This window comes from Macrobrachium nipponense, chromosome 31 (assembly GCF_015104395.2).
Source record: "Macrobrachium nipponense isolate FS-2020 chromosome 31, ASM1510439v2, whole genome shotgun sequence".
NCBI classification, from domain to species: domain Eukaryota; kingdom Metazoa; phylum Arthropoda; class Malacostraca; order Decapoda; family Palaemonidae; genus Macrobrachium; species Macrobrachium nipponense.
In genome coordinates, this window is record NC_061093.1 from 25,767,116 (window position 1) to 25,786,378 (window position 19,263).

Consider the following 19,263-nt stretch of genomic DNA (forward strand, 5'->3'; position numbering starts at 1 on the left):
GTGGAGAATCCCCAACGATCAGGCGTCCCTTCGGCAGAATCGATCATATCACAAACTGCCAAGGACCGCTATAGGAAAAGCGTCCTTCGAGAGTGCTTTTCGTCTTCTAGTTCGCCTTCTCCGAGAAGAGGATGGAAGGAGTCGAAACTTTCCCGTCCGCTGAAGAGGAGTATGAAAGAACATGAACTCAATTCTAGTCCCGAGCGCTTCTCTGAAGAAGGAGCGCCTTCGGTAATAAAGAAGGCTAGAATACATTCAGACTCTGGGTCTGGAAGAGATCCTAGAGCGCCTTCCAGATCTCCCTCTCCTGATTCGAAAGATTCCTCAACCAGGAAAATTTTAATGAATATGCAAGAACAATTAGCCTCGTTAGTAGGAACTCTATATAAGGAGCCTACTCGTAAGAAGGATGATAGGCTTCCTATTAAAAGATCTAAATACCGATCTCCTGTCGGGCGCGACGCACCCTTCAGGGGAGTTGTCGCACAAGCGGCCATCTCTGGGGGGAGCAATGCGTTAGACAGGAGAGAAGTAAGAAAGGAAGTTACTCCTGTCAAGAGTACGGCTCCAACCAGGAGCCAGGCTCCGAGTAGGCGCAAAGAGCCAGCGTATGCGTACAAAACATTCAAGATCTCAACCAAGCGCCAAGAGTTAGCTGAAGAGGAAGATCCTGTTAGGGGTAGAGCGCTTGTTAGACGGAAAGCGCCTACCGGGATCAATACTCCTACTAAACACCAGACGCATTCTAAGGATCAGGAGTATTTGGAGCGACGTACTCCTGCCAGGCGCCAGGAGTCTTCGGGCCTCGATACTCCTCCCAGGCGCCAGGAGTATTCTGAACTGAATGACTCTCCCAGGCGCCAGGAGTATTCCGAACCTTATACTCCTCCCAGGCGCCAGGAGTATTCTGAACTTAATACTCCTCCCAGGCGCCAGGAGTATTCGGAACAAGATGCGCCTACTAGAAGCCAGGAGTATTCGGCGCCAGGAGTATGCCAACACGTTACTCCTGCCAGGCGAGATACTCTTGCTGTACACCAGGCGCATTCCTTGTATGAAGAGCCTGACATTCGAAAGAGAGTAAGGGAAGAAACAGAAGAAAGAAGGGAGCCTTCTCCTTCCGAGCCTATGAACCCAGAAGATGCCTCGGAGGATGAAATGAAGGAAGGATCTTCTAATTACAAAGTTCTTTCGTCCCTTCTATTGGAAGAATATGGAGACTCGTTAACGCCAGCCGCTCCTCCTTCTCCACGCTCTCTGTTCTCGAGCACGAAAACACACAGTCTTCCTCCTTTCCTAAAATGAAGCCTGCTATATCTATGAGGAGGGCGCTTCAATCTCTTGACTCCTGGTTCAAGAAGAAGAAGGAGTTAGGAAGGACGGTCTTTTGTATGCCTCCCGCTAAAACTTACAGGGAGGAGAGGCATTTGGTACGAAACGGGAGAAAATATGGGATTGTCTCTGTCCGTTTCAGCTGAGTCAGACTTCTCGAGTTTAGTAGATTCATCGAGAAGACACGCCTTGAATGCAGCGAAAGTAACATGGGGGCTTTCGGAAACGGACCACCTCCTCAAAGGGCTTTTTCACACTTTAGAAGTTTTTAACTTCTTAGATTGGTCCCTTGGGGTTCTGGCCAAGAAATCTCATGAAAAGGAACAAAATGGGACCCAGAAACCCTAAATAGCATACTCACATGCATTGATAAGGCTGTTCAGGATGGATCGGCTGAGGTATGCTCCCTCTTTGGTGCGGGAGTTTTAAAGAAGAGGGCGGTTCACAGTGCTTTCCTCACGAAGGCCGTCTCTCCTTCGCAGAGAGCCGCCTTATTGTTTGCGCCTCTCTCAGAACACTTTTTCCCTCGCAGTTGGTGAAGGATATTGCGCATTCTCTGACTGAAAGGCCACCCAGGATCTCCTTAGACAATCCTCAAGGAAAAATAGGCCTGTGGCCAGTGAGGAAAAGAAAGTGGCTCGTCCAGCTCAGCAGCAGCCCTTTCGAGGAGGTCTTCCAGCTAGAATTCTATCGCCAGAAGGAAGTCAACCGAAAAGAGGGGCAGGTCTTCCTTCGTCCCTTTAAGAAAGGAAAGTGAGAATTCTGTCTTCCAGACACCTGTAGGAGCCAGGTTACATTCATTTGCGAAAGCCTGGGAAAGACATAGGAGCGAATCCTTGGACGATGTCGATCATCAAGAAGGGTTATCGCATCCCATTAAAGGACATCCCTCCCTTGACAACATCACCGAGGGAATTGTCCGCCAGATACAGGGACCCTGTTCTGATGGATACTCTTCGTCAAATGGTGGAACAGTTTTTGTGGGACAAAAGAGCAATAGAGCTAGTGCTGGATTGCAGCTCCCCGGGTTTTACAATCGCTTGTTTCTTGTAGCAAAAGCCTCGGGGGGATGGAGACCGGTACTGGATGTAAGTGCGCTGAACAAATTCGTAGAACAACAGAAGTTCAGCATGGAAACATCTGCTTCAGTCCTTGCAGCACTGCGGCAAGGAGATTGGATGGCGTCCCTAGACCTTCAGGACGCATATTTCCACATCCCGATCCACCATTCGTCGAGGAAGTACCTTCGATTTATGTTCGAAGGAAGAATCTATCAATTCAGGGCCCTGTGTTTCGGCCTTTCCACGGTCTTCCTCAAGTCTTCACGGACGTGATGAAAAAATGTAGCAAGACATTTACATTTGAAAGGGATAAACGTTCTCCCTGTACCTGGACGACTGGCTCATCAGAGCCAGGTCTCAAAAGCAGTGTTTGGAGGACCTGTCAACAACTGGAATTAACAAAATCATTGGGATTGATCGTGGAACCTCGAGAAGTCTCAGATGATCCCCAGCCAGAACGTGGTTTATCTGGGGATTCAGATGGATTTCTCGGGGTTTTGTTTTCGAGTTTTCCATCTCAAGAGAGAATAAAGAAAGGCTGTGCCACAGTATCGAACTTTTTAGGGAAAGAGCGCACTTCAGCGAGGGAATGGCTGAGCCTTCTGGGGACCCTTCCTCGCTCGAACAGTTCTTTCTCCTAGGAAGACTACATCTTCGTCCGCTTCAGTTCTTCCTGAGAAGAAGTTGGAGTTGGAAGACAGGACAGCTCTCGGACACGTTTCCAATCTCGGAGGAAATAAAAAATCATTTAAAGTGGTGGTTGATTCCCTTAAAAGAAAACAAAGGAGTGTCCCTGCAAGTACGGAACCCAAGCCTGACATTGTTCTCAGACGCCTCGGAGTCGGGCTGGGGTGCAACATTGGGATCCAAAGAAGTGTCAGGCACCTGGTCGGCAGAACAGGTGTCATGGCACATAAATTGCAAGGAAGCTTTTAGCAATTCACCTTGCTCTAAAGAGCTTCGAACACATAGTCAGAGGCAAGGTCGTACAGATAAACTCAGACAATACGACAGCTCTGGCTTATGTCAAGAAACAAGGAGGGACGCACTCTTTCGCTCTGTACGAGCTGGCAAGAGATCTATTGATTTGGGCGAACCAAAGGAAGGTAGTTCTTCTAACGAGGTTTGTCCAAGGGGAGAGGAATGTGAGAGCGGACAGATTGAGCAGGAGGTTCCAGGTCCTTCCCACAGAATGGACACTCCACTCAGAAGTCTGTCAGAGCCTTTGGCTCCTTTGGGGGAAGACCTCAAATAGATCTTTTCGCCACATTCCTCTCCAAAAGGATAGACACATTTTTGTGCCCTGGTGGAAGATCCCCGGGCTTATGCAAACAGACGCCATTCCTCTGGACTGGTCAGGGATAGACGTTTACGCTTTTCCCCCGTTCAAGATACTGGGGGAAGTAGTCAGAAAATTCGTGGCATCCGAAGGAACCAAAATGACTCTGATTGCTCCGTATTGGCCAGCTCAAATTTGGTTCACAGAGGTGATGGAGTGGACAGTGGACTTTTCCCCAGATCTCTTCCAAACAGAATAGATCTGCTCAAACAACCCCACTTCGAAGAGGTACCATCAAATCTACCCGCTCTTGCTCTGACTGCCTTTCGACTATCGAAAGACTTGTCAGAGCGAGAGGGTTTTCTCGCCAGGCAGCAAGCGCAATTGCTAGAGCCCGCAGATCATCTACTAGGCGAGTGTACCAATCGAAGTGGGAAGTTTTCAGAAAACTGGTGCAGGTCGAAGAAGCTGTCCTCTTCCAGTACCTCTGTGACCGAAATTGCGGATTTCCTTCTGTTCTTAGAGAAAAGTCCGCATCTCTCGTACCGACTATTAAGGGGTACAGGAGTATGCTGTCAGCAGTCTTTAGAAACAAGGGATTAGATCTAACGAATGATAAGGATTTGCACGACCTCATTCGTTCCTTCGAAACATCAAAGTCACTTGAACCTAAGGTTCCAAGCTGGAACTTAGATGTGGTTCTTAAATTTCTATCCTCAGAAGAATTCGAACCATTACACACTGCTTCTTTTCGTAATATCACTAGAAAGTGTTTGTTTCTGATGTCCTTCTTGCAACGGCCAAAAAGGCGTCAGTGAGTTGCACGCCCTTGATCAAGAGTTGGCTTCAAAGGAGACTCTGCAATTTGTTCATTTCAGTCTCTCTTTCTTGCCAAAAACAAAAACCCTTCGAATCCCTGGCCCAGGAGCTTCGAAGTGAAAGGACTTCTAGTTTGGTGGGCAGAGAGGCAGAAAGATCCCTTTGCCCAGTTAGAGCTCTAAAATTTTATCTGGACAGGAAGAAGCAGTTGGGGGGTTCGCAAAAAGGTCTTTGGTGCTCAGTAAAAGACCCCAAGAGAGCAATGTCCAAGAACGCCTTAGCCTTCTTTGTTAGAAGTGTTATTATGGAAGCTCATAAGAATTGTCCAGATGATTCTTTTAATCTTTTAAGAGTGAGCCCACGAAGTTAGGGCAATCGCAACCTCTGTGGCGTTCCAAAGAAATATGTCACTCAAAAACATTTTGGACGCAACTTATTGGAGATGCAACTCCATGTTTGCATCTCATATTTAAAAGACGTGCGAGTTACGTATGAGAAATGTTTTTCTTTAGGTCCGTTTGTGTCAGCACAGACGGTTCTGGGTAAAGGAGAGAGCACCGATCCTTAAATTGTGTACGTAACCCTCTTGTCGGATGTGTTCTCGTGTTTCCGGTGCATGGGAGTGTCAGTTGTCGCACAAGCGGCCTTCACTTCACTTCATTTGGAAATCGAGTGACAGCGACTATTGAGGGTACAAAATTTTTATTTTTTGTATGTATGAGTTTCGAGTTTGTGGTTGTTTGCTAGAGTTTGGGGATAACTCTGGGCAATCTTAGAACTAACACGGGTTAGGATCGGGTGATCGGGATTGGTTGTGTGCTCCTTAAAATAAAGGCGTGTTGTATATAGCGGATGTGCTCCCATTGACAAACGCCAGTTAGGTTCTGTCGAGTAAGTGGAAGAGACCCCATCGACAGATCCACAAGAACTCTTGGCCACAGATCACTATCTCGCTAAGGCTCTTGAGATGAAGCAGACTCCTGGGCAATAGCCACGAAGTCTTCCATCTAATAAGGTAGGAACTAAGGTTTATTTATACCTACAACATATGTTGTTTACCTGTCTAGTCAGTTAGTTAGCTGTCTCTTGCCCTCCACCAAAGGGTGTCAATCATAGCTATGTATATATCTGACAGGTAAGTTGAATGTATGAAAATGATATTGTTATGATACAATAAAGTTTCATACATACTTACCTGGCAGATATATACAATTGAAGACCCACCCAGCCTCCCCGCAGGAGACAGGTGGAAGAGAGAATCTGATTAGAAAACGGGAAACTAGGTCCTAGTCCTGCCACCCAGAGCAGGGCGGTAGATCACCTGACCTACCTGTAGCGAGTGCCGCGAAATTTGAATTTCTGTCGGGGACGACGGAGTCGAGTCGATAGCTATGTATATATCTGCCAGGTAAGTATGTATGAAACTTTATTGTATCATAACAATATCATGTTTTTATTAAAGACTTGTGGTGGCAGCCAGCCAAGTTTATCTTTGGGGATGGGTATTTAGGAAACTTATTTTAATCATCCTCAATTTATTTTTTATTGACACCTGGTTAAGGTTTATCCATTATGAACTTCACTTTTCTGATTTTTTAAGCATGCTGTTATTCTTCATGGTTTGTTCTCCTTTTTCTGAGGTTCCAGACAATGTCTTAGGAGATCGTCTTGGTCCTATCAAGTAGTTTTCCTTCATTTACAGCAGCATGGCTTAGTATCACATATTGCTTACCTTAAGACTTGTGTATTCTTTCGCAACTGGTTCAGACTACTCGGCAAGAGATGCAGTTTGCCACATGGCAACCAAAAGAAACTAGAGATACTAGCACCATTTACCAGGAGTAATTTTTCTTTTCCTTGTTATGGCAGGAGTATTTGTGGTTCATGCAATTACAATTGACCAATGTAAAAGTAATCGTTTTGTATGTAAAGAATAATTTGTATTAAAAAATTGTTTTGAGGCTGGAGGCAAAATTCATTTCACCTTTATATTCAAGAGACACCATTTGTGTCATAACATAATTTAAGAATCAGATTATTATATACAGTGTACCATTAGCAGGGAACTTACCAACATAAAGATGATAGATTGAGATAACCTGTGAAAGTTTATGTTAATATAATTTCTTGTATACTCATTCAATATCTGAGGAAAGTGGCTGTCTTCTTACAAATATTTCCTTCCTTTTTTCAAAGACCATTACGCTTATCATCAGTTGGAACCAGGACCAGGTCATCCAGAGGAAGTGAAGACTCAACAGACAGAGAAAAGCTAGATGCTGAAAGGAGTGATTATATAGAAGAGTTAAGTGAGATGGAAACTGCTGCAGAAATTGCAGCTGCAACCCCCTCCTCTGATGTATTTTTCTTGGATCCATGTGGTAATATATGCAGGTACTGTAATGAACTATGTATTGCATTCCAGTTTTTGTATATTATATTTTAAGAATGATATTACTGTACTGATATTTCTTTTTCTTAGTGAAATGTTATAGTGTATCGTTTTCTTTAACAGGACATTTGCTGTTACTTCTTTTTTTTGAAAGTTTTCAATGTACCTGATTGTTTACTGTTATAGCCTTCAAATTCCATTGTACTACATGAATTACTCGGTGACATATGGCATTTCATTTTATAACTATACCACTTACTTTTAATTTAACAGTGGATGATTTATTAAATGGTTTAGTGATGGGTTTTAGATCTTATCTTGGATAAAATCTGTAGTCACTTTTTTAAGCCAAAATTTATTTACTGATGGAAGAACACTATTAACCCTTAAACGCCGACTGGACATATTTTACGTCGACATTTTTGTCTCTCGGCCGACTGGACGTATTTTACGTCGACATACAAAAGTTTTTTTAAAAATTCGCGGAAAAAAAATACTTTTAGGCCTACCAGCCAAAAACTCTTGAATCACGCGCCTTGGGGGGATGCTGGGAGTTCACGATCAAGGTGTTGTTTTGTTCACAATCGATACGCAGGCGCGCCAGCGCGAATTTCTTTCTTGCCGTACTAAAAAAGTATCTGTGACACATCTCGGAATTATTTCGTCACTTTGACATTAATTTTTGTACCATTGTAAATTAAGCCGTTACATGAAGTATTATATATGAAAATGTGCGCATTTTAATGTAGAATACAACAATAAAAATACTCATGATTGTAGCTTTTATCAGTTTTGAGATATTTTCATATAAATAACGATAATTGCCAAAATTTCAACCTTCGGTCAACTTTGACTCTACCGAAATGGTCGAAAAACGCAATTGTAAGCTAAAACGATTATATTCTAGTAATATTCAATCATTTACCTTAATTTTGCAACTAATTGGAAGTCTCTAGCACAATATTTCGATTTATGGTGAATTTTTTAAAAACTTTTTCCTTACGTCCGCCCGGTAATTCTTCCGAAAAAATCATACATGCGATTGTGGTAATTTTGCACCATTTTAGAATTAGCCGTTATATAAAGTTTTAATATAGGAAATGTGCGCAATTTCATGCACAATACAACTAAAAACAACCCATGGTTGTAGCTTTTATCAGTTTTGAGATATTTTCATATAAATACGATAATTGCCAAAATTTCAACATTCGGTCAACTTTGCTCTACCGAAATGGTCAAAAACGCAATTGTAAGCTAAACCGCTTATATTCTAGTATATTCAATCATTTACCTTAATTTTGCAACAAATTGGAAGTCTCTAGCACAATATTTCGATTTATGGTGAATTTATGAAAAAAATAACATTTTCTTTACGTCCGCGCGGTAACTCTTCCGAAAAAATCATACGTGTGATTGTGGTAATGTTTGCACCATTTTAAATTAGCCGTTACATAAAGTTTTATATATGAAAATGTGCGCAATTCCATGTAGAATACAACTAAAAATAATTGAAGGTTTGAGCTTTTCTCATTTTTGAAATATTTGCATATAAATCACGATAAATAGAAAAAAAACCACGTTCGGTCAACTTTGACTCTACCGAAATGGTCGAAAAACGCAATTGTAAGCTAAAACTCTTACAGTCTAGTAATATTCAGTCATTTATCTTCATCTTGAAATGAATTCGAAGTCTCTAGCAAAATATTTAGATTTATGGTGAATTTTAAAAAAAATCTTTCCTTCCCTCCCGCGCGCGGATCTCCGGCCATTCTCCGACAAATCTCCGAAATACGTACGTCCCATTCTCGGAATATTTGCTCCGTTTCATATTAGGCATTTCATAGAGTTTTATACGTATATGAAAATGTGCGCAATTTCATGTAGAATAAAACGAAAAATATTTGAAGGTTGTAGCTTTTCTTATTTCCAAAATAATTGCATATAAAAATATATATATAAAAAAATTCGACATTCGGTCAACTTTAACTCGTCAGATATGGTCGAAAACTGCAATTGTAAGCTAATACTATTACAGTATAGTAATATTCAATCATTTGTCTTAATTTTGAAAGTAATTGGAAGTCTCTAGGACAATATTTAGAATTATGGTGAATTTTTGAAAAAATATTTTGTTTACGTCCGCGCGTTACGAATTCATGCATTATTTTGTGATATATTTTCTCTGTGTTGCTTTGATCGTTTTACAATGTGTTATATACCAAAATGATCGCAATTTAGTGTACATTACAACAAAAAAAGTAACTTGTTACCTTTAACTGTTTTGCGCACAGCGCTATTTGAATACAATTATATATGAAATTTCGTTTTTTTGCGCTATCATATATCGCATTATTTATATATGATAATGATAATTTTTTTCATTTCTGATGGTTTGCATACTAAACTTTAGGCAATGACAAAAAAAGGAGCCAAAATGAACTCTTAATCTTGAAAACTAAGCGCGCTGTGATTTTTTGAAAAAATATTTTGTTTCTGCTTCCGCGCTCACTCCGAAACCCCTCCGGCACACGGGAGACAAATTTTTTTTTACTGCTTCGGCGTTCAAGGTTAATGATGCTTTTTTTCTTATTTTGGAAACAGACTACCCCTTGGTCATTGTGAGGGAAATGTCTGTCAAGTGGCAGCCAGCAAAACTCACAAAGCTGCCATAACCAATTTGGGTCAAGTTATCCTTTGGCAGCCACAGGCTGATTCCACTAATGTAGATGGTAAGCTTTATTTCACATTTTGGTGACAGGTTATACTAATTTGTAGGATTATTTTTGGTATTATATGCCTCAGAGTGTTTATTTAAAATAGCCACAGAACTACATTGAATTCTTAAATATCAGGTTCCTAGAGGTCATATGTGAAAATGTAATTTTTGCTAGGAGAGGCATCTTAGTTACTGCAATGCAGTATGCATACGATTGTAGTTTTTAGGATGTTTTCATTCTAAATTATTGGGATCTCTCACTTGTAACTCTCATAGCCAGCTGCAGATCAATGCTGGCAAATAGATCAGGAACCCAAGAGTGTTTGATTTATTTCTATTTACTACTGAAGTTTGTTTGCAAGTGCTGTTGTTTTGAGGATTTCAAGTATTTTTTGTTTTTTTAGGTACATATATTTTACTAACTGTACTATTTTGATGTTGAATAGTCCTTTTTTTTTAGGATTTTATCAAGTGGTTTGGTAGTATTCACTCAGTGCATGGCCTCTGATGATATGAAGTACAGTGGTCCCCCCGTATTTGTAGGGAATGCGTAACAGACCCCCCCGTAAATAGTTAGAACCCGTGAATAGTTGGAACCCCTATAGAAACACTAAATCAGCCGATTTTGTTAGTTAAAACTTAAGAAAAACCCACTAAAAATGTTCATAGTACCTGGTTTTTTTAATAATTTTATCACAAAAAGTGCATGTTATGATAAAATTGATAAAAAAAGCAGGAATTTGTGGATATTTCTCAAAGAAAAATACAGTGAATATGTGAATTTTCCGTGAATAATGTGAGGAAACGTTCCCAAGAGAAATCCGCGATTGTGTGAGTCCACAAATCCAGAGAACGCGAATACGGGCGGTTCACTGTATTGCAGTTATTGCCATACCAAACTGTTGCTGTGTTGGCAGTATCAGAATTTAATCATGCAGATTTCTGTTTATTGTACCAATTACCTCTTTAGGTAATTAATTTGCCTGTAGATTAATGAAAAAATTCTCTCTCTCTCTCTCTCTCTCTCTCTCTCTCTCTCTCTCTCTCTCTCTCTCTCTCTCTCTCTCTCAACCATTAAATATTGGCTCCTTTATGATTAGATTATCATTCTTTTCATAGGCTGGAAAGTACCTTGCTTGCCAGCCAGTAAGACATACCTTTAAAATTAAAAACACTCTTCTTTCATTAGGCCCACATCACCAGGGGGAGGCCAAACTTTAAACTCACCAATTGGGGCTATTATTGATGCACAGTTAGTTTTATTCCACATAACACACATACTCAGTTTTTGTTAATAATAACTCAGATAATGGACACATCTGACTGCAACATCAACAGCTCCATGATGCTATTTAGCTGAAAATTATTCATTCAATTTTGTCCCTTATTCACTAATTTAGGTGTTGTTTGCAAAATTCAACAAACTACTTTTTTTGTCAACTTTCTCACTCTTGCTGTGAGTTTTCAATATCTTCATACCTCTATGCTAGAGTTCTCAGTTCCAATCATACGTATGTGGGAAGAAATTAGCACTTTCTTGTTTCATATTTAGGAGACAGAACAAATTTCTATCACTACATGGTTCCCAATTGTCATGATCATGCATTGAACAAAAGTGGTGTGTTTTTTTTTATCTCAGATCCATTTAAGTATTGGATCTTTCAGTTGCTTTTTCTTGTCGCACACGAATCAGACAGTAAGAACGGTAACTTTTAATTTTTTATACAATATGATGTGCAGTATGAAATGGATATAAAAGTAGTTTGTAAGTCAAATTTCAGTTTTATACTTACATCATCGTCCTTCATGATTGCATGAGTTATGTATTTTAAGCATAGACCCCTTAAATAGAAGGACTGGTATCCTCTATGCTCGGTATCTGGAACTTGGGTCCCAAGTTGGAACTTGGGTCCCACCCACAATTTGTGTCAAATACATGATAGAACCTTCATTCTGGTGTCTTAAGGGGTTTTGAAGGGCGAAGAGTTCATTTGTCATACTTTTAACCTCCTACGATGTCATCTGAAGGTCATTTAAAGGTCAAATCTAGGTCATTTAAAGGTCAAATCTCATAAAAAACACAAAATCATACAGAATATTGTATATTCTCTCAATTAAAGCAATGGAAAACACACCTTAAGTTACCCTGTCACTGAATTAAAATCCATATATAAACAGTTAAGCCTGGAGAAACAACAGGAACATGTCTAAGGCAAACAATATAGTTATTCTAGAAACAAAATAATTGAAAAAACATTCCATAATATAAATAACATTAGGTACATGTTTAGTTTTTAGCAGATAGTTTTTCTTTTCTTCTCAAGCAGCCAAGGTGTCTTTCTTTATCACTGTTGTCTAGCACAAATGCTTTCAAAAAAATGTTTGACAGAGTAAGGCATGCTCCTTGAATTGCAACCATTGGACTATCGATACAAGATAAAGTTTGGCTGAGATGAGCTCGGCAGCAATGCAAGTTGCACTCATCAAAAAGTTTATAGGCTGAGTGTACAAAATGCACTGTTGAGAGTAGAGGTACAGTTAGTCCACCTCTGCTTAAGTTTGTGAGAAACTCTGAATTAATATGATGGTCGTCGTTATCTTCAGTTTCGACACTCAAAATATTACCTCGAAATTTGTGTTCCAGATATCCAGCTAGAAAAATAATTTTATGTTTGATACTGTCATTAGATTGAACTAGGTCTTCAGTGTCAGCAATAGTGATGTCAAAGTGATAATCATCAATGCAAATGTTAGAGGTACAAGGCACATCATTGGACTGGTGCAGCGTAGACTCGTATTTCAAAAGTGCATGGAGGTTCTTGGTTGCTGCAGCTGCCTTGATATCTACAATGTCAATGTAGAAATTACCCCCATTGCGTTGTCTGGCTTGGCCAAAGAACTTTTCAAGGGCCTCATCAGCAAACACACCAGGTAGCACATAGGTGAACTTGTACTGAGTCAATAGCCACTCTGCAGCCTCAATGTTGGCTCTTGTAGACAGCACCAATGCCTCTGCAGTTTGCTTTGTGAGCTTTTGCGTCCGACCTCGACCACCTGACCATGCACAAGAGGATATAACATCACAAGTTTCATTAAGTTTCTTGAAAGTAGTGCAATTATTGGTCCATGGTTGACGACAATCATCACGCATGTTAATACCGGAATACCGATCTTTCACATTCATCATGTGGAACCAATCAGTGATCAGCTTAACAAAAATGATGGTGCCCTCGCTAATGCCAAGTTTATCCTTTAGAGTTGAAAGGGCAGCAACAGTTTTGTCATTGAAGATTTGACAAACAAAAGGCACGCTTTGTCTCTGCAAAGGCTTTGGGTACACAGCTGTGTATGTGATCTTGGTTAGACGGATGCTGTTTTTCCTGTCTTCATCGTACAGTGCTTCTATGTCCTCCATCGTGCAACATATGTTTTTCCATCTTTTATGAAAGAAAGTTCCTTATCCTGAACGGTTATCCAGTTATTTCTTACATTTTTGAAAGAATGAACATAGTTAAAAACAAGGAAAGCATGAGAATTTATAGCATTTATGAAAGCTTTACCAGGACCACCTAATTTACCATAAACTGCAACGTTTGTGTTGCAATTATCACCTACACAAGAAATTATAGTACCACCAGCATCGCTAACCGCTACTAGAGCTTCTACCAGAATTTCCTTGAGTTGATCTGAATTAAGTTTTGCAACAGGGTAAATGCGTAGTATATATTTAGGGCCACCAAAATGGCAGACAACTTCAATTACTAAAGCATGTTGCGAGAACTTCGGTATCACAAGAACCATTTTGAGCGTCCAACCAACAACACGACCACCTGAGTACCTAAGTGTTTCTGTGAGCTTCACTTCATCAAAAAGAATGGTTGACAAGACGCTGCTGAGGTTTAAGTTTTTGAAAAAGTTGCTCCAAGTTTTTATCATGTAGACTACAGGAGAGAAGTTTTTTCAACAGTTCCACTCTAGGTAAAACAACTGAACCAGACTTTCGTAGCATTTTATATGCAGCTGGTGAAATGTTATGGAGTTCGGCACCAAGAACATAAAGATTTCTGTCAAAGCGACGGCCTTCTGATGAGTGAGTAATAACTGTAACTGAGAATGAAGAAACTGAAAATGAGGCGAATCAGAACAACTCATATGGCTCAATTCCTGTACTGCACTTTTCAGATAGTCTGCATCTTTGAACTCATACTCTGTTATGCATGACATAATTTTATCAAACTGGGACCATTTACTGAGAAGGCTATTCTTTTGCAGACAAACCAGCTTTAGAAAAATATGTCTTAGGTATTTCCTTTCCATTTTTCTCAACGCATTTAAGATACAAAAACCCAAATGACGATTTCACATGTTGCAAATGGAGAAATTGGATAACGGAACGGCCCTTTGCATCAGTTTTAGAAATGTAAATATCATCACTATCACAAACAATACGATAATCCTTTGAGATATGCTCCTGGATGTCATTACAAAATGAATAAAAGTCGCCGATCTTATCCACAACTTCATTTCGGAGTCTTTCGTTTTCAGCTCGGGTCTCTGCTGAAGCAGTTGTAATTCTGGGTGCTGAGGGGACCTGCTTTAAGCATGACTTTGAAACTCCAGGGAAAATGGATGGTGGATGACTTGGTCTTTTCCCTCCTTTAACTGTAATCCATTCACAGTCAAAATGATGAGCACAGGCATAGATCTGCTTCAGCTGTAGCAAACTGGAACGCTCATTTGGCATAGCATCGATCCAACGGTTTCGCTCCACTTCATCAGTTGGAAATGATACTACTTTGGTGTATGGTTCATCCCTGTAATTTCCTCGACATCCGTAGACATTACACTTCTTAGGCATTGTGCGTTGTTAGTAGAAACCCCTGAAACAAAATTAAATAAATTATATCAATTATGGTCTAAGACAGTTTTGGCAATTAGTTTATCAATATGTTGCTAGATTACATTCCTTTTTCGACTAAAACATAAACTCCTTAAATAGGCCCATTTTATGACTAACATACGGCACTAAAAGTGAATAAATGTAAAAAATGTTTACATACATTCAAATCATTGTTTACATACATTCAAATAATTGTTTACATACATACAAATCATTGTTTACATACAGTGAACATATTACGTCATAAAATAGTGGGACCCAAGTTTCGCAACCCGAGAGTGCAAGATACTAGTCCTTCTATTTAAGGGGTCTATGATTTTAAGCATATCTTGTTTATTGTAAAATAAGTTCACATCACTATCAGAGAGAAGCTCAAGGTTTTTTTGACAATTGTTTTGCAGAGAGTGATGAAGTTTTGTTTACCCCAACAATACTGAAATCACCTCCTTCTGTCGTTATTGTTCAAGTAGCTTGTGGGGATGGCTTCATGGCATGCATTACTGGTAAGTTGATCTAAGTCCTTTGGTTTTATTTTTACTTAGTTCGAGGTGTTTATTTAATGGCTATACTTGCTTGCATATTTGATTCTTCTTTTCCCTCACTCAGCTTTATTGTGGGTGATTTAGAACTGAAGAACATTTTTCTTTGCATTTTAAGGTTTTCAAGCAATCAACTTTATTTGATAATCTTTTTTACATACTGTGCATACTTTACATTTCTTTCAAGTCATTTAAGCCTGCGCTGTCCATAAATTTCTTACAGATAGAGGTATTCTCATGACTAGTGGTAGTGGAGCTTCTGGCAGTCTAGGCCATGGGAGTACAAATGATGTTACACAACTGAAAATTGTGGAATCATTACTTGGTGTTTCAATCAAACAGATAGCTTGTGGGGCTTCTCATGTTGTTGCACTTTCAGCTGATCAGCAAGTATACACCTGGGGATGTGGGGATAATGGTAAGAACATACTCAAGATGGTTATTTTTATGTTGTTAAAATGATAAATATATTTTCTACAAACACCCATTGTCCTGAAGGTGTATGTGATAATTAATTACATCTGTATTTGCACTATGAATATTATTAATGGGTTATTTGACTGATATTGATTCTCATTTGTTATCTCAGTTTTTTTGATGTGAAATAGTTTTATGATTTTGTGTGGTTTATTATTGTGGCAGAAGAGGAAATAATTTTTCCCATGTGCTGTCACACTTTCTGTATACTATGCATATTGCTGGTGCGCTACTGCCTAAATATGCATACCTAATCTGTTAGTTAGTTTAATTTTCCTGCCCCTCAAGTAGTGCAATATTGTAAGCCATGGTTTGTGAAACCATGGTTTGTTCAATAAAACACTGATTCTTTTTACTTCTTATATTATCAATGCATCTAATATTTTCAGGTCATTTCGGAATAGGGTCAAGAATGATGCAGTTATGGCGTAGCAATATTATCAGTGCATCTAATATTTTCAGGTCGTTTAGGAATTGGGTCAAGAATGATGCAGTTATGGCCTAGACTTGCTAATGTTGATGATATGATGTACGAAGTAGTAGATGTTGCTGCAGGTGAAGATTGTTCTTTTTTAACAACATCCTCAGGTGTTCTTTTAGCATCAGGGTCCAACAGGTATAGTGTAATTGACGTTCTTATCATCATTTGCACAATAAAGTCAGGTTTTCTTTTTTATGAGTGAGATATTTGTTGAGTTTCTTTCTATGTCTTGTGAACTCTACTGAATTCTCATTTTGACCAATCTTTCTGTCAGTAGCCAGCTCTGAGCTCAGACAAATTGAAGGAGTTGAATTTGTTCATAGGGCACATGGAATTTGTAACATACTCATGAAATATTAGTAGTATCAAAACTTACAAGTCCTCCTGTAGATAATCTCTGGAAAAATAATATGAAACAAGCTTAGTGAAACTTGGTGAAACTACAGTTGGAACTATTGTAGAAAAAAAATGGTAGAGATGATAGCTAGAAATGAATTCTGGTGGAATGACTGCATGAAAGACAAAGTAAGGTATACATACTGACAAATATAATCAAGGAAGCAAGAATAATGAAGACTGAAATGAGCCTACAAAAAGGTGATGCATATATTCTCAGTATGCTCGTAACAGTCAAGGAGAACAAAAGAAGACACTTAGGGCTTTGGGGAAATTTTATCTGAGGCAGTGCCAGAGTTTCCACAATCAGAGGGTATATTTGTCACTTGACACCTTATCGATTATGTAGACAGAGTTGGTTTTGAGGATGCTATGTGAAGATACAGCTTAGGAGAGAAGTTACAAGTGATTACATAAGAGTGCAGAATCTGAAGCATTTACTGATTTTGTTTGTATAAGTACAGATGATATCAATGAAAAGGATTGCCCTGTTATACCAGATGAGATAACCTGCAGGCTAATCTAATAATGAAGAATATGAAGAAGAGAAGAATGAGAGTTTAAGAGCAAGGAAACTGAAAAATAATTAAGAAAGGAGCAGAAAGGAAAATCGTTAGCAAATATAGCATCAAAAGTTGCCAGGGGAAACTGCTAAAAGAAGGTATTATGAAGGATACAAAAGTTGATAAAGAAAGAATGAAAATGAAAAGGAAAGGTATCTTATAATGATGGAGATAAGTGTTTTGAAAATTTAATGAATGAAGAGAATGACTATGAACTGGAGGATACCTTTATGATGCAGGGAACAAAAGAGAAACACACGAAAAGGTTGAGTGAGCCCTTGGGAAGCTGGGAAGTGGGAATCTCAGGACCTTCAGAGATAATAAGGAGGATGCTAAAAGTGGCTGGAGAGATGTCATTGATATGTTGACTAGATAAAACTGATAAGGAATGGATATAACCAGAAGAATTAGGAAAGAGTATGATGGTATTAATATACAAAAGAAAAGGGGATTCATGACAAAGCATGAATTATATAGTTATAAATTTAATTGAGCAAACAAAGAAGGTATTGATGAAGGAGGTGGGGAAAGGGCCGATAAAATTGTTAGAGTTAAAAATGGTCAGATTGGCTTCGTACCAAAGGAGTTGACAATATGGATAGTCCTTAAAACAATAGAGGTACATAGTCCTTAAACAGTAAAGGTACCATGTAGGTCATGCTTCTAGCTTGTGATTATGGAGAAGGCTTTTGTCAGGATACCAGCACAAGTAGTTAGAGGACAGGACGAAGGCAAAGGATGCCAGAAAGACTCACTGAGCTAGTGATGCTACTGCACCATAACATGAAATTGAAATTTAGAGTGAAGAAAGTGATAACTAGGTTGTCAGCAGATTGTGGGACCCTGTATGGTTCTGTAAGGGTATCTCACATGGTGACCTGTATGAATAACTAAAAGGTGTTTGCAGTGTTCTTAACCTTGGCTGCACCCACTTTTTACCCTCTACTTCTGTTCTTGCTCCTTTCTTTATTCTTGCTGGTCAACCTCTATCAACTTGGAGTATTTGCGGGGTTTTCTCCCAGTTGCATGTTTAGTTAGAACCTTGTACTTTATATCCTTAACTTTCTTGATCTCTGCCTTGCTCTCCAAACACTCTAACTCCCTCTTTTAGTGTTTTGAGTGCTGAATGGTGATAATTGGTGGTGTCCATCAAAGTTCAGACATAATCCTATTACAGTATTGTATATCATGTTAAAGAGGAAGCCACAATTGGGTGCAGAAAAGGCCACTGGGAGCAATTACTGTATAGGCAATGACCTAGTATTAACAGCTGAAATATTTAAATGATAAACTGACAAAATGTTGAACTACCATTGTTGTTCATACATTAAAAATTACTGAATTCTCTTAAATAATGTTTAAAGGCTTTAAATCTTTTAGTAATTACAGATTTAGTAAAGTTATGAGTGAAAATAAGGTAAATTATACATAATTGTTATAACAGATTATGTATTTTTAAAAGATTCAAAATATTAAAATATCCTTGCAACTGGTTCACTTGCTTTTACATGATTTTTAGTTGTAAGTAATTTTATGTTTTGTCATGATTATACTGTGCTGTTTATTCTCTTTCAGAATGAACAAATTATGTGTGGATGAAACAGATATAGCTGGATGTGAAACTCTTAAGCAAATTGAAGATATAGCAACATTTGTTCCTGTATGTTCCCGACCTCTTTCAAATAATAGTATATCTAAAGTAGCTGCTGGTTTGGATCACACTGTTTTCCTTACGGGTAAGATATGATCAAGAAATTTAATTTGTTTTTTATTCTCATTTGAAATAGTTTGCTTGAAATTGGGAAATGCATATTTAAAAAAGAAAATATCCATTATATTTCTATCATACTAGAGAGACTGGTAGTTGGTGAAAATTATACCAGTTTATTTCCAATTACCAAGATTTGGTCGTCAGCTTAAGGTAGTCTCAGATGATTAAGTCATGGAGAACTACGAGATGGGGCTTTGATATCCAGTCTTAGCAAACCTATTGTTCCACAGTTGACGTCTTTGGAGATGCACATATTCAAAGGCACAAACCTCCATATGTGCAAGCAGATAAGCTAGAATTTAACCCAGCTATTTACATTCATCTTTAAAATTAAGGATGATTCAGGATAAAGGCTCTTTTGAACTAAAACAATTAATGCTGTTTCATGCTGAAAAAAGATATTTGAGTTTTAAGATTCTTGTCAAATCATATTAGTGTAGTTGATGTGTTGAGAGGCAGTGTATGTATCCAGAGGTGTAGGGACCAATGAAGAACCATGTCTTTGTATCTTTAATAAGCAGTCAACTGCAAGTTTTT

The 19,263-nt window shown here is 38.8% G+C and overlaps 1 protein-coding gene across 1 annotated transcript in view; it reads left to right on the forward strand.

Moving 5' to 3' along the window:
• LOC135206703 (serine/threonine-protein kinase Nek8-like) overlaps positions 1-19,263 on the forward strand; it is a 123,349-nt gene that overhangs the window by 24,226 nt on the left and 79,860 nt on the right. Inside the window, exons 7-12 of the mRNA XM_064238124.1 lie at positions 6,688-6,885; positions 9,485-9,612; positions 14,901-15,002; positions 15,262-15,456; positions 15,978-16,131; positions 18,531-18,691. Coding sequence (XP_064094194.1) covers positions 6,688-6,885; positions 9,485-9,612; positions 14,901-15,002; positions 15,262-15,456; positions 15,978-16,131; positions 18,531-18,691 — 938 coding nt within the window. The remainder of the gene's footprint in view (positions 1-6,687; positions 6,886-9,484; positions 9,613-14,900; positions 15,003-15,261; positions 15,457-15,977; positions 16,132-18,530; positions 18,692-19,263) is intronic.